The sequence below is a fragment of the Nomascus leucogenys genome, chromosome 5 (assembly GCF_006542625.1).
Source record: "Nomascus leucogenys isolate Asia chromosome 5, Asia_NLE_v1, whole genome shotgun sequence".
Taxonomy (NCBI): Eukaryota; Metazoa; Chordata; class Mammalia; order Primates; family Hylobatidae; genus Nomascus; species Nomascus leucogenys.
In genome coordinates, this window is record NC_044385.1 from 78,235,535 (window position 1) to 78,251,350 (window position 15,816).

The 15,816-nt window shown below is 38.6% G+C and overlaps 1 protein-coding gene across 1 annotated transcript in view; it reads right to left on the reverse strand.

Moving 5' to 3' along the window:
* Positions 1 to 558: 558 nt before the first annotated feature.
* NEK5 (NIMA related kinase 5) overlaps positions 559 to 15,816 on the reverse strand; it is a 91,772-nt gene continuing 76,514 nt past the window's right edge. The window contains exon 24 of the mRNA XM_030813438.1: positions 559 to 2,131. Coding sequence (XP_030669298.1) covers positions 1,861 to 2,131 — 271 coding nt within the window. The 3' untranslated portion in view covers positions 559 to 1,860. The remainder of the gene's footprint in view (positions 2,132 to 15,816) is intronic.

A 15,816-nucleotide genomic window follows, 5' to 3' on the forward strand; every position in this document is an offset into this window, starting at 1 on the left:
ATGCACATCCTGAGCACTAAAAGAGTTGCAGAATTAATGATACTCCAATCTCTCAGGCCATGTGTCAGTTGGAAACTAACACAATGGTGAGAATATTTTAAATATTTACAGCCTCATGATGTGAACAAACAGCATTCTCCCTAAAAGAGTAGACTGTAACTCTACACCAAGTTGAAAGAACAGTCTGCCAAACATCAGGAAATAGTCACAAAAGCTGGACGTACCTCAGGTGACTCCTAACACTTGCATTCTCGACATTTAATGAAAATTATATGAAATGTAAATAGTAAACAGACCTTAGAAATAATCTGACCCACCTTACCTCTTTGTTTTCTCAGTTTAACAGTGTATCGGTGAGACATTTTACTTTTATTATAGAGCAGATATTTCAGGCAGAATTCTACCACCCTGAAATGTAACCATCCTCTCCTTCCTAAGCCCAGACATACTCCTTAGTATTTAAATAAACATCTGTTAAGCTCCAGGCCATGTTCAACGTTGGAATTGTTATGATCAATTAAAAAAAGTTTTCCTACACCAAACAGCTTACACTCTTAATGAGGAAATGTTTTAGCATTTACTAATTCAGGAAACATTTCTGGTACTGTGCTAATAACTATATATGAGAAGATCATTGTAAGATATAAAGACCAGATATAGTCCCTGCCCTCAGCCTATACACTTGAAACTATCAGACAAAATGGTCATGGTCATTTAGTGCATAATTAACACACCATGCCTTGTTCTTCTTGCTCAATTGCCTTATTCCTGTGTCAACATCAGCTTCAAAAAAGTGTATTCAATACAAGAGACTTCAAAATCAGTTTTGTAAAATGGCAGATTATGTTAAATGAATGAACCTGTATATTGTATTTGTTTTCTATTGCTGTCCTAACAAATTATCACAAACTTAGTTAACACAAATTTATTATCTTAACAGTTCTGCAGGTCAGAAGTATGAAATTGAACTCACTAGGCTAAAATTAAGTTGTTGGCAGGGCTGTGTTCCTTCTGGAGGCTCCAGGGAAGAATCCATTTCTTTGCCTTTTCCAGATTCCAGAGGCTGTCTGAACTCCTAGTTTGTGGCTTGTCCAACATCTTCAAAGCCAGCAACATCAAGCTGAGTCCTTTTCATGCTGCGATCTCTCTGGTTTTCTCTTTTGTCTTCCTCTTCCACTTGTAAGGACCCTTGTGATTACACTGCACCCACGTGGATAAACCAAGATAACCTCCCTATTTTAAGGTCAGCTGATGAGCAAACAATTTCACCTGCAACCTTAATTCTCCTTTGCCATATTCACAAACTGGGGATTAGGATGGGACATGTTTTGGAGGGGGCGTTGAGCCACATTACTCTGCCTACCACATATATTAGCTGAAAGTTTTTGTTTTTTTTTTTGAGACGAGTTTTGCTCTTGTTGCCCAGGCTGGAGTGCAATGGCACAATCTCGGCTCACTTGCAACTTCCATTCTCCTGGGTTCAGGTGATTCTCCTGCCTCAGCCTCCCAAGTAACTGGGATTACAGGCATGCACCACCATGCCCAGCTAATTTTGTATTTTTAGTAGAGATGGGGTTTCACCATGTTGGTTAGGCTGGTCTCAAACTCCTGACCTCATGATCTGCCTGCCTTGGCCTCCCAAAGTGATCAGACTGCCCTGCCTAAGATTTCTTAATAGAAACTTTAAAGTAAAAATATTAATGTCTATATGCAAAAGTTAGTTCTACTTCCTAAATTGAAAGACAAATTAATAAATCCTTGAGATGACTAGAAAACCCTTACAGTAAATGAGCATTTATGTCTTGTACCCCAATAAATACTATAGGTAATAGACACTAACTTGTTACTTAAGTACAATAATCACACTTGTATCTTTTGACTGATTGTTGATGTTCCTTGGTCTTTATCAGTAATACAAATGTGGTCATTAGATGTAGTAGAAATATTCTCCAAGCCTTCACTTAATTCTTCAGATTTCTGCATACTTATCCCCTCTCTTTCTCTTGACTTTCTAGAGTCCTTACAGGCACTGGAGGCCTCTTCTGTTTTTTCTTCCCCTTTGAAAGTAGCAAGTTTTTCTAAGGATTGTACTACGTCATCTCTCAACTCATCTTCAGATTCTTCAAACTTTCTGAAATAAGCAGTAAAAATCAGCATTATGATGTGAAAGTACTGAAGAATCCATGTAAAAACTCGTTTCCCTTTTCTCCATCCCCAGTTGAGCAATATAAAACTTGCATTTTCACCCAGGTTTTTCTAAGCATGATAAACAGCTGATGTTGGGAGAATCAGTCTTCTGTTGAGTTCTACATTGTGTTAAACACCCTTTATTATATTTATTAATGTCCATCATCTAATGTTTAAGAGGAGAGGAAGAGAGAATTAAAAAAAAAGAAAAAAACAATTGCCGTACATCGAGCCCTTACTATATGCCCATCAATATCCTAGGGTACTTATACCATATTTCACTTAATACTAACAACATTTTGAGGTAGACATTATCATCAAATTATAAATAAAGAAGCTAAGGCTCAGATAAAAAGTGTGTTGAAGGTCTCACAGCTTAACTAATTCATAGAAGCAGGAATTAAAATTGTGTCTAAGATTGCAACATTGGTATTTTTAGAAAGGAAAGGGAATAGATCAATAAGACAATCTGCACCAACCTAAATTAAACCTAAAAGTAACTGCACCAACCTAATATTTAAGTAGCAAGTGTGAGGTCAGGAGTTTGAGACCAGCCTGGCCAACATGGCAAAACCCCCTCTCTACTAAAAATACAAAAAATTAGGCATGGTGGCACACACTTGTAGTTCCAGCTACTCAGGAGGCTGAGGCAGGAGAATCACTTGAATGCAGGAGGCGGAGGTTGCAGTGAGCCGAGATCGCACCACTGCACTCCAGCCTGGGAGACAGAGCGAGACTCCATCTCAAAACAAAACAGAACAAAAAAAGTGGCAAGTGGAGGAGACTGAGAAAGAGCTGGTAAGGGCCAAGAAGATGTGTACCGTGGAAGCCAAAGGAGTAGCCAAATAGGATGAGGACTGAGAAATGATTACCCGACTTGCCAATTTCAAGGTAATAGATGTCTATTGAAAGAATATTTCAGATGAGTGCCGTGCAGCAGGAGCCAATGTACAGTGGGTCCAGAAAGCAATGAAGATTAACAAAGTGGTGACAGGTGGGGACTACAGGCGAGCGCCACTATGCCCAGGTTTTTTACTTTTAGCAGATAGGAGGTCTCACTGTGTTACCCAGGCTGGTCATAAACTACTGTGTTCAAACAATCCTCTCACCTCAGCCTCCCAAAGTGCTGGGAGAGCTACTCAGGAGGCTGATGCAGGAGGATTGCTTGAGCCCAGGAGTTTACAGTTGTAATGAGCTAAGATCATGCCACTGCACTCCAGCCTAGGCATCAGAGCAAGACACTCATCTGGAAAAAAAAAAAAAAGGTGGTGACAATGAATTTAAACTCCTCTTTCAGCGAGCCTAGCTCTGAAAGGAATGGTGTTATTTAGAGAACATGGGGACAATGGTTTTTGGTTATTGTTGTTTTTAATGGGAGAGAGTTGGGCATGTTTATATGCTGAGGGAAAGGAGGTAGTAGATATTCAAAACAGGAGACAGGTGGAAGTATATTTAGAAGTAAATATAAGACACTCTGGAGGGATTAATGTTGGATTTTTTCACCAAAGCACTGGTGAAGATGAATTTACAACTGAACATTTAAAAACAGAATCCACTATGAGAGATTGCAAATAGAACAAATGCTGATTAGATCCTAAAGAATTTCAGATAATATAATTATCTTAGGAAGACTATAATACTGTATATTTAAAATTATTTAATTAAATTAAATTCAGGAATCCAAACATAAGAAAAATATAGTCCCTCAGTAAAGAGCAGGAAGATTCTCTTAGCCTGTTTGGGCTACTCTAACACAGTACCTTAGACGAGTTAACAAAAATATCAGAAATATACTTCTTCTAGTTCTAGAGGCTAGGAAGTCCAAGATCAAGGTGCCAGTAGAGGCCAGGTGCAGTGGCTTATGCCTGTAATCCCAGCACTTTGGGAGGCCGAGGTGGGCGGATCATCTGAGGTCAGGAGTTCGAAACCAGCCTGGCCAACATGGTGAAACCCCGTCTCTACTAAAAAATATAAAAATTAGCTGGGCATGGTGGCAGGTGCCTTAATCCCAGCTACTTGGGAGGCAGAGGCAGGAGAATCGTTTGAACCTGGGAGGCGGAGGTTGCAGTGAGCCGAGGTCGAGCCATTCACTCAAGCCTGGGGACAAAAGCGAGACTTCTCTCAAAAAAGAACAAGTGCCAGTAGATTTGGCATCTGGTAAGGGCTAGCTTTTGGCTCCATACACAGCACCTGCTAGCTGTGTCCTCACTTGGTGGAAGGAGCAAACAAGCTTCCCTGGGCCTCTTTTATAAGGGCACTGATCCCACTCATGAGGGCTGTGCTCTCATGACCTAATCACCTCCTAAAGGCTCCACCCCTTAATACTATCACATTGAGGATTAGGTTTCAACACATGAATTGGGAACAGGGCCACAAACATTCAGACCATAGCAAAAATTTTCATAATTCACTAGAACTTCTGGAAGTTGAAAAACACCTATGAATAGAAATTAAAATTCAACTGATGGTTTAAAAAACAGAATAGGTACAGGTAATAAAGGAGTTAGTAACTGGAAGATAGGTCTAAGTAAAAACATGATAGAAATATACTTTTCAGTGACCTGGCTCTGGAAGAGCCAGGTCACTGAAAAGAGACTGGGTTTTAGAGCACCTGCAGAGCATGGGCTTTCAGCAGGAAGAGGGACAGTTTTTCCTAAGAAAAAGAAGATAGGGGGAGAAAAGGAGAGAAGGACTCATGGATATAGAGAAGTTATGGAGCTAGCAAACTGATTCTGCAGAATGCGTACTATCTCTGTGAAGGAGGAGGCACAGTCACACGATGAGCGCGTGGTGGATGGGAGTGAGCTGAGGGATGAGGGTTTGGAATCACTGACACACTGGGAAGGAAGCCGAGCAGGCTTAGGATTGCCAGTCATCATGGAGGACCCCACTAAAACTGGAGACCATAAATTTGGGTGGACCAGTAAGTGCAACTCCCACTTACTGTTACCATTCCTGAGATATGTGCTTTACACAGATCTTTCCTTTGTCTTTGTTCCTCTACTAAACTATGCTGTGTCTAGATATAAATTTATTTTCATTGTTGTTGCTTGATAATTGTTTTATTTCCCAGATATGATGATTCCTGGCTTCGAATAATTATAGAAAGTTCACAGCTGGAATTGATTTGCATATTGTTTTCTCATATTCTTTTCTTCTGGAACTGCTTTTCATATACATTTGACTTCATGCCTCTTAACTTCTCTGTCACATTTTCCATCATGTTTTTACTTAGACCTATCTTCCAGTTACTAACTCCTTTATTACTTGTACCTATTCTGTTTTTTAAACCATCAGTTGAATTTTAATTTCTATTCATAGATGTTTTTCAACTTCCAGAAGTTCTAGTGAATTATAAAAATTTTTGCTATGGTCTGAATGTTTGTGGCCCTGTTCCCAATTCATGTGTTGAAACCTAATCCTCAATGTGATAGTATTAAGGGGTGGAGCCTTTAGGAGGTGATTAGGTCATGAGAGCACAGCCCTCATGAGTGGGATCAGTGCCCTTATAAAAGAGGCCCAGGGAAGCTTGTTTGCTCCTTCCACCAAGTGAGGACACAGCTAGCAGGTGCTGTGTATGGAGCCAAAAGCTAGCCCTTACCAGACGCCAAATCTACTGGCACTTTTTCCTTTTTGAGAGAAGTCTCGCTTTTGTCCCCCAGGCTTGAGTGAATGGCTCGACCTCGGCTCACTGCAACCTCCGCCTCCCAGGTTCAAACGATTCTCCTGCCTCTGCCTCCCAAGTAGCTGGGATTAAGGCACCTGCCACCATGCCCAGCTAATTTTTGTATTTTTTAGAAGAGACGGAGTTTCACCATGTTGGCCAGGCTGGTTTCGAACTCCTGACCTCAGATGATCCGCCCACCTCGGCCTCCCAAAGTGCTGGGATTACAGGCATAAGCCACTGCACCTGGCCTCTACTGGCACCTTGATCTTGGACTTCCTAGCCTCTAGAACTAGAAGAAGTATATTTCTGATATTTTTGTTAACTCGTCTAAGGTACTGTGTTAGAGTAGCCCAAACAGGCTAAGAGAATCTTCCTGCTCTTTACTGAGGGACTATATTTTTCTTATGTTTGGATTCCTGAATTTAATTTAATTAAATAATTTTAAATATACAGTATTATAGTCTTCCTAAGATAATTATATTATCTGAAATTCTTTAGGATCTAATCAGCATTTGTTCTATTTGCAATCTCTCATAGTGGATTCTGTTTTTAAATGTTCAGTTGTAAATTCATCTTCACCAGTGCTTTAGTGAAAAACTCCAACATTTATCCCTCCAGAGTGTCTTATATTTACTTCTAAAAATCCCAGGAGTATTACCACCCCTTAATGTTAATTTTAGTGTTAATTTCTCAACATAGATGTTTCCAGCCCATACAAGTATTGTAATTCAAGCTCCAAACACAAGTGAAGTCAAATCTATGGTTATAAATGTCTTAGGGAGAATTTTTCTTCCAGAGATTGGGCTGAAACAGACAAGCCACATTACTGTATTTTTTTCCTAGACCACACTTGCTCTTCAAGGGTCCTGGCTAGCAAGAATGGAGGGGGACCTAAGGAAGAAGACCCTATTAGATATTTAGGAGGTACACAGGAAGAGGAAGGAAAGGAAGAAAAAGCAATTTTAAACCCTCCAAAACAAAATGAGCCCACAAACTAAAATTCTAACACCTGAATAAATCTAATGGTAAGACAGATGGCATAAAATTAATAAAAGAAAAAAATTGGACCATGAACTAACTCCAGATGAAATTATTTTTTATGGAGGATTTTGATAAGTCTCCTAAAGGAAGTATGCCCAAAAAGATAAACTAAAGCAAAGCATTTAAATTTTTTAATTATGAGAAATCATTATGCATTAATGAAACAAGACCATATAAATATAAGAAAAAATAATTATCTTGGGCATGAAATATATAATCATTTAAATTAAAAACTCAATAGATGGTACCCAGATAGGCTTAGAAAACAGTATTCAAGGATTCATCCATGCCTGTAATCCCAGCACTTTGGGGGGCTGAGGCAGGTGAATTGCCTGAGGTCAGGAGTTCGAGACCAGCCTGGCCAACATGGTGAAACCCCGTCTCTGCTAAAAATACAAAAATTAGCTGGGCGTGGTGGCACAAGCCTGTAATCCCAGCTACTCGGGAGGCTGAGGCAGTAGAATTGCTTGAACCCAGGAGGCAGAGGTTGCAGTGAGCTGAGATCACACCACTGCACTCCAGCCTGGGTGACGAGAGCGAAACTCTGTCTCAAAAAAAAAAAAAAAAAAAAAAAAAATTCACCTGGAAAGGAACAAAGAAGTGAATAAAAAATATGAAAGTACAATTAGGTACTACTGGAGATAATTGAGAAGATAAAAAATATATCTAATATCTAATTGGAGAATCGAAATGGAGGCAATAAGAAAAGCAAATATTAAAATTTTCCAGAACTAAAGAAAGTCATGTGTTCTCAAAAGAAAGTGAAGCAAGCAGGATAAAAGACATTTTTAGACCTAGACATACCATGGTGAAACATAAGAATGTAAGGAATTAAAAAAATTATAAAAGTATCAGGGAGAAAGTTAGCATCCCTATAAAGGAAAAACAATGAGATGATAGTTGATTTGTCATCAACAATAATAGAAGCCAGGAGAAAAAATAGTTGTCAACCTAAAATTATATGCCCAGCAAAATTACTGCTAAAGACTGAAGTCAAAACAAAAACAATCTTTGATATAAAAAGAATAAGAAAGTTTACTACTCACTGACATATCATAAATAATTACTAAAGAATATACATCAACAAGAAAAAAAATCAGAGGGAAAGCATGGGATAGGAAAAAAATGGCAAGTTCAGAAAAATGATAAACTAAATTGGCAAAGTGAGTTACATTTGAGAATATGTATATATTAATACATATAATTATATATAATATTTTTGTTTGAAAAAAGGTAAAATTGGATGAAATGATTTGATGTCTGAGACTTAAAGTATTCCACACTTACAAAAAAAAAGTGTGGGGGACATGAAGACAGAAAAGAAACAATGTTGATAATTGTTGAAGCTAGATGATGGATACATGAGGGTTCATTATGCTGTTCTCTACTTGCACTATAAATGTTTGAAACTTTTAATAATAAAAAAGCTTTTTAAGTAAAATTATACTTCTATATAAAAATACCAGAATAAAAGGGTTTTGTGGTGATTTAAATTGTGCTTTTCATATTTGGGAGGAAGGAAGGAATACTGAGCAACTTTTGAATTTGTTAGATCAATTTGTAGGTAGTGCATAAAAGCTAACCATTAAAAGATTAGAAATATAATCTGTATCTTCAAAATTATTATAAAGGGGAAAAAGTAATATAGAAAAGTTTGTCAACCAACAAAAGGCTAGGAAAGAAGGGTAAAAAAGAAATAAGAAAAGATAATAAATAGAAAACCAAAATGGTATGGTAGAGTGAAATCCAAATTTGTCAACAATTATAATAAATTTTACTAAATTAACATTAAAAGACATTTTCACATGACAAGGAGCACATAAACCGACTACATGCACTTTATAAGAAATACAGCATAACAAAATCACAAAGAAATGATGAAAATAAAAGAATAGAAAAATACGTACTATAAAAGTACTTAAAAAAATAAAGAAGTTGGAATAGTAATATCTGTATCAGACCAAATAGAACTTAATGCAAACAGCATTAATAGGAAAAAAAGTGACAATGTAAAAAAGGGACACTTTACCAAATTGATATAACAATCATAAATTAGAAGACAGCTTCTACATATTTAAAGTATATTGAAAAGGAGAGCAAATGATGAGAAATCATCAAAATCACACAGTTTAAGATTTCAGTGTATCTCTATTAGGAGGTGATTTTTTGTTTTAAAAAGGCTACAGAACATGTTAACAAAAAATGTTTAAGCTTGATATAATAATTACATAGAACATACGTATTCCCCAAATAGTAAGAATATGCATTTGTAACAGGCATAAAATCGACCCTGTGCTCAATAGTAAAAGAAGTCCAATAAACCTTTAAAATCACTAAAATTCAGATGATAGTGCCTGTCCGAAGTGCAAATAAATTAGAAATCCAGATTTTTTTTTAAAGTGATTAAGGCTGGGTACAGTGGATCATGCCTGTAATGCCAGCACTTTGGGAGGCTGAGGTGGGTGAATCACAAGGTCAGGAGTTCAAGACCAGCCTGGCCAAGATGGTGAAACCCTGTCTCCACTAAAAATGCAAAAACTAGCCAGGCATGGTGGCAGGTGCCTGTAATCCCAGCTACTCGGGAGGCTGAGGCAGAGAACTGGCTTGAACCCTGGAGGCAGAGGTTGCAGTGAGCCGAGATCACACCACTGCACTCCAGCCTGGGTGACAGAGCAAGACTCCGTCTCAAGAAAAAAAAAAAAAGAAAAAGAAAAGAAAAAAGTGATTAAAAAAACACATTAGTCAGAAATTTCCAACTTGAATCATACCATTAAGAAAATGAACACAAATGCCCAGACGGTGAGAAAATGTTAGCAAAGCAGATATCTGACAAAGAACCAGTAGCAAAGATATATAAATAATTTTAAAATTATAAAGACGCCACTTCACACCTAGTAGATGGGTTAAAAATGTTAAAACTGCCCATACCAAGTGTTGGTAAGGATGTTGAACAACTGGAACTCTTACACACTGTTCACAGGAATGTGAAATAGAATAACCACTTTGGAAAACGGTAAGTTAAACATTTACCAACTGTGATGGTTTATACAGAGTGTCAACTTGATTGGATTGAAGGATTCAAAGTATTGATCCTGGGTGTGTCTGTGAGGGTGTTGCCAAAGGAGATTAACATTTGAGTCAGTGGGCTGGGAAAGGCCGACTCACCCTTAATCTGAGTGGGCACAATCTATTCAGCTGCCAGCACGGCTAGAATATAAGCAGGCAGAAAAATGTGAAAAGAGAGACTGGCCTAGCTTCCCAGCCTGCAGCTTTCTCCCATGCTGGATGCTTCCTGCCCTCGAACATCGGACTCCAAGTTCTTCGGTTTTGAACTTGGACTGGCTCTCCTTTCTCCTCAGCCTGAAGATGGCCTATTGTGGGACCCTGTGATTGTGTGAGTTATACTTAATAAACTCCCCTTTATATTCCATTACTTCTGTCCCTCTAGAGAACCCTAATACACCAACCATACAACTCCGCCATTCCACTCCTAGGTATTTGCCCACAAGAAATGATAACTTAGGTTCATATACAGAATATACACAAATATTCATAGCCAAAATCTGGAAACAACGTAAATGTCCACCAACAGGTGAATCTACAAACAAATTGTGGTATATCTACACAATGGGATACTACTTAGCAATAAAAAGGAAATGAACTATCAATATATACAACAACATGAATAAGTCTCAAAATTATTCTCAAACAGGGTTTCTAGGCAATTTAAGGGTGTTGTTTCTCTGTAGTCTAAGCCAAAGCCCAAGATGGAGAAGGGCCTATATCAAAAAGACTTGTGGGTCTGGCTGTTATCTAACGAAGTGACTCCCAATAAGAGTTGCAGAGACCTCTAAGATTTTTGAAAGAAATATATATACAGAAGCATAACCAGGTTGGACTGAAAAGGACACAGTATGAAACGAAAAGAGGCCTTTGGATTCCAAAATTCTGCTGCCAAGGAGGCTAAGAAAACTCCTTCTTTTCCTCCTTCCTTTGCTAGACAAGGTGGTTCTAATGTCCATATGGAAAAATAAGCAAAAGAAGCCTGAAAATTCTGAAGAAGAGTTATTTAGGGGACCTAGCCCCCAAAATAATAAACTATATTATAAACAATGTGTTTATCAATCAATAATTAGACTAGAATGAATAGGAATTGAATGCAAATATGTATAAAAACATACCATAACAGTAGCATTTCAAATTAGAATAAAAAAATCTTTTTTTTTTTTTTTTTGAGACGGAGTCTCTCTGTCGCCCAGGCTGGAGTACAGTGGTGTGATCTCGGCTCACTGCAAGCTCTGCCTCCCCGGTTCACGCCATTCTCCTGCCTCAGCCTGCAGAGTAGCTGGGACGACAGGCGTCCGCCACCACGCCCGGCTAATTTTTTGTATTTTTAGTAGAGATGGGGTTTCACCGTGTTAGCCAGGATGGTCTCAATCTCCTGACCTTGTGATCCGCCCTCCTCGGCCTCCCAAAGTGCTGGGATTACAGACGTGAGCCACCGCGTCCGGCCAAAATCAAAAACCTTTTTAAGTAAATGGTGCTGGAATAAGTGAGGAGTTATTTGGGGGAAAAAAAAAAAGTTGGGGGCCAGGCACGGTGGCTCACGCCTGTAATCCCAGCACTTTGGGAGGCCGAGGCGAGTGGATCACGAGGTCAGGAGATCGAGACCATCCTGGCTAACACGGTGAAACCCCGTCTCTACTAAAAATACAAAACATTAGCCGGGCATGGTGGCAGGCACCTGTCATCCCAGCTACTCGGGAGGCTGAGGCAGGAGAATGGCGTGAACCTGGGAGGTGGAGCTTGCAGTGAGCCGAGATTGCACCACTGCACTCCAGCCTGGGCGACAGAGCAAGACTCTGTCTCAAAAAAAAAAAAAAAAGTTGGGACCTGCACAGTGGCTCACGCCTGTAATCCCAGCACTTCGGGAGGCTAAGGCGGGTGGATCACGAGGTCAGGGGTTTGAGACCAGCCTGAACAACATGGTGAAATCCCATCTCCATTAAAAATACAAAACTTAGCCAGCCATGGTGGCGTGTGCCTGTAATCCCAGCTACTCAGGAGGCTGAGACAGGAGAATCGCTTGAACTCAGGAGGTGGAGGTTGCAGTGAGCTGAGATCATGCCACTACACTCCAGTCTGGGCGACAGAGCGAGACTCCATCTCAAAAAAAAAAAAAAAAAGTTGGATCCACACTTTGTAGTGTAATATGAATAAAGTTAAAGATGAATAAAATATTTTACTATAGAGAAAATTAAATAATAAATATATTTTTAAAATCCTGGTGTTGACAAGGCACAGTGGCTCATGCCTGTAATCCTAACCCCTTGGGGGGCCAAGGCATGAAAATCACTTGAGTCTAGGAGTTCGAGACCAGCCTGGGCAACACAGCAAGACCCTGTCTCTAAAAACAAAAAACAAAAAAATGAGCTGGGCGTGGTGGTGCATGCCTATACTCCCAGCCACTCCGGAGGCTGAGAGGCAGGAGGATCACTTGAGCCCAGGAATTCAAGGTTACAGTGAGCCATGATCGGGCCACTGCATTCCAGCCTGGGGAACAAAGCAAGATCCTGTATATTAAAAAAAAAAAAAAAAAGAAGAAGAAGAAAGAGTTTAAGACCAGTCTGGGCAATATGGTGAAACCTCATCTCTACAAAAAATAAAAAATAAAAAATAAAATAATTAGTCAGGCACGTGCCTCTAGTCCCAGCTACTCAGCAGGCTGAAGTGGGAAGTTAGATTGAGCCCAGGAGGTCGAGGCTGCAGTGAGGTGCTATCACGCCACTGCACTCCAACCTGGGTGATAGACGGACACCCTGTCTCAAAAAAAAAAAAAAAAAAAAAAAAAAAAAAAAAATCCTAGAATCTTTGTTTTATAAAATAATTGATAAATCTAACTAATCTAACTAAACAAAAATAACATGGCACAAGTCACCATAAACAAAATAAAAGGCAAAAACCAAGGAAAATATTTTTGAATCATGTTACAGATAAAAGACTAATTTCCCTGAAGTGCAGAAAGTTCCCAAATCAATACAATGTTAATACCTAAATTTTAAAAATGGCCCATGAATGAATTTTCCTGAAAGAGGAAATAAAGATGGCTCTTTAGCATATGGAAAGATAACCTCACTCATAAAAGAAATGCTAATTAAAACTATCATGAACTGACTTTTTTTTAACCTATCAATTATGCAATAATCCAAAAATCTGACAACACACTGAGCAAGAGAATGGGGAAATAGGCACTTCTAGACACTGATGTTAATAGGTGTAACCTCTGTGAAGGACAATTTTATGATATCCAGTTTACAAGTGTACATGCTCTTTGACCCAATACTTTTTGTTCTGGAAATTTAAACTATACATATACTAGTTTTTGAAACAATAATATGTATTCAACATAATACTGTTAAATGAAAAAAAAAGCAAATTACAGGACAGTGCACTATGGAACCATTTATATAAAAAGACACATTTACACAAGAAATATATTGTTGCTTATATTTGTATGGAATTCCTCTGGAGAAGTATACACAAGAAGCAGATTAGATTGGTTGACTGTAGGGAGGAGGACTGTGTAGCTGATGTAAAGAGGTAGGTAGTAGGAAGACTGAAAAGGGTCTACTTAAAAAATTGGGGACGTATTTTCAAAGTAAATTATGGGCCAAGTGCAGTGGCTCATGCTGTAATCCCAGCATTTGGCTCACAGTTTACTTTATGGGAGGCCCAGGTGGGAGGATCACTTGAGGCCAGGTGTTCAAGATGAGCCTGGGCAACATAGCAAGACCCCATCTCTACAAAAAACAAAAAAATTAGCCGGCCATTGTGGCATGCTACACCTGTAGTCTCAGCTATTCTGGAGCCTGAGGCAAGAGGATCACCTGAGCCCAGGAGTTCAAGGCTGCAGTGAATATGATCATGCTGCCACACTCCAGCCTGGGCAACAGAGAAAGACCCTGTCTCAAAACAAATGTTAAGTAAATTATAATAAAATTTTAAAAATTCAAAGGACTCCACAATTTAGAACTAATAAGAGAGTTTAGTAAAGTTACAGGATACATCAGTAGTGTTCTAGACATTAGCAGTAGCGAATTTGAAAACACAAGAGGAAAAGAGGGAGAGATTTGTTAAACGACAGAAAATTACAGCTAGATAAGAGGAATAAATTCTAGTGTTCTATACCACTGTAGGATGACTATAGTTAATAGTAATATGGTATATAGTTTTAAATCACTAGGAGGAGGATATTAAATGCTGCCAACACACAGAAACAATAAATGTTTGAGATGGTGGATATGCTAATTACCCTGAACTGACTGCTATACTTCATATGTATTGAAACATCACTGTGTACCCTATGAATATGTAAAATCAAAATTTTTCAATTAAAAAATAAAATTAGGCAGGCACAGTGGCTCACGCCTATAATCCTAGCATTCTGGGAGGCTGAGACGGGAGGATCACTTGAGCCCAGGAGTTTGAGACCAGCCTGGGCAACACTGTGAGACCCCATCTCTATAAAAAATAAATAAAATTAAAATACAAAAAAATCCCATTTAAAATACCAACAACAACAAAATTAAGTGGTACCTATGCCATAAACAAAATTATAAAAATACTTAAAAATACAAAGAAAAGAGAGACATAGAGAGCTATACTATATTTATGGATGTTAAGATTCATAATCACATCAATGCATGAATGGATAAAGAAAATGTGGTATATATACAGGATGGAATACTATTCAGCCTTTAAAAAGAAGGAAATTCTGGCATTTGTGACAACATGAATGAACCTAGAGGGCATTCTGCCAAGTGAAATAAGCCAGACACAGAAAGACAAATGCTGTATGAGCTCACTAACATGTGGAATCGAAAACAATCAAACTCATAGAAGCAGAGAGGAGAACGGTAGTTTCTAGGGGCTGGGGGTGGGAGAAGGTGGAAGGGAAAGCCAGGAGATGTTGGTCAAAGAGTAGAAAATTTCACTTAGATAGGTGGAATAATTTCAGAAGATCTATGGTACAGCATGGTGACTACAGTTAATAACAATTTATTGTATACTTGAAAATTGCTGAGAATAGATTTTAAGTGCTCTCACCATAAATAAATGATAAGCATGTGAGGTAATGCATATATTTATTAGCTTGATTTAGCTATTCCACAATGTGTACATATTTCAAAACATCATGTTGTATATTGTAAGTATATATTAATACAATTTTTATTTGCCAATTAAAAATAATTTTTAGGCCAAGTGCAGTGGCTCACACCTGTAACCCCAGCACTTTGGGTGTCCAAGGTGGGAGGACAACTTGAAGCTGGGAGTTCAAGACCAGCCTGCACAACATAACAAGACTTCATGTCTACAAAAAATAAAAAAGATTAGCTGGGCATAGTGGCATGTGCCTGTGGTTCCAGCTACTTGGGAGGCTGAGGTGGGAGGATTGCTTGAGCCCAGGAATTCGAGGCTGCAGTGAGCTGTGATTGCGCCACCACACTCCAGCCTGGTCAACAGAGTGAGACTGTCTCAAATAATAATAATAACAATAATAATTTTAAAAGATTCATAATCCCAAATATGCCAATTCCCATAATTTAATCAATAAATAAAATGTCATTCCCACCAAAATCCCAACAATGTTTCTCATACTTTGTAAGAGAATGCAAAGAGGTACAATGGGGGTGTCCAATCTTTTGGCTTCCCTGGCACACTGGAAGAATTGTCTTGGGCCACACATAAAATACACTAACACTAACGACAGCTGATGAGCTAAAAAAAAAAAAAAAAAAATTGCAAAAAAACCTCATAATGTTTTAAGAAAGTTTACAAACTTGTGTTGGGCCACATTCAAAGCTGTCCTGGGCTGTGGCTTGGACAAGCTTGATATACTGTGTACGATGAGGAACAGGCAA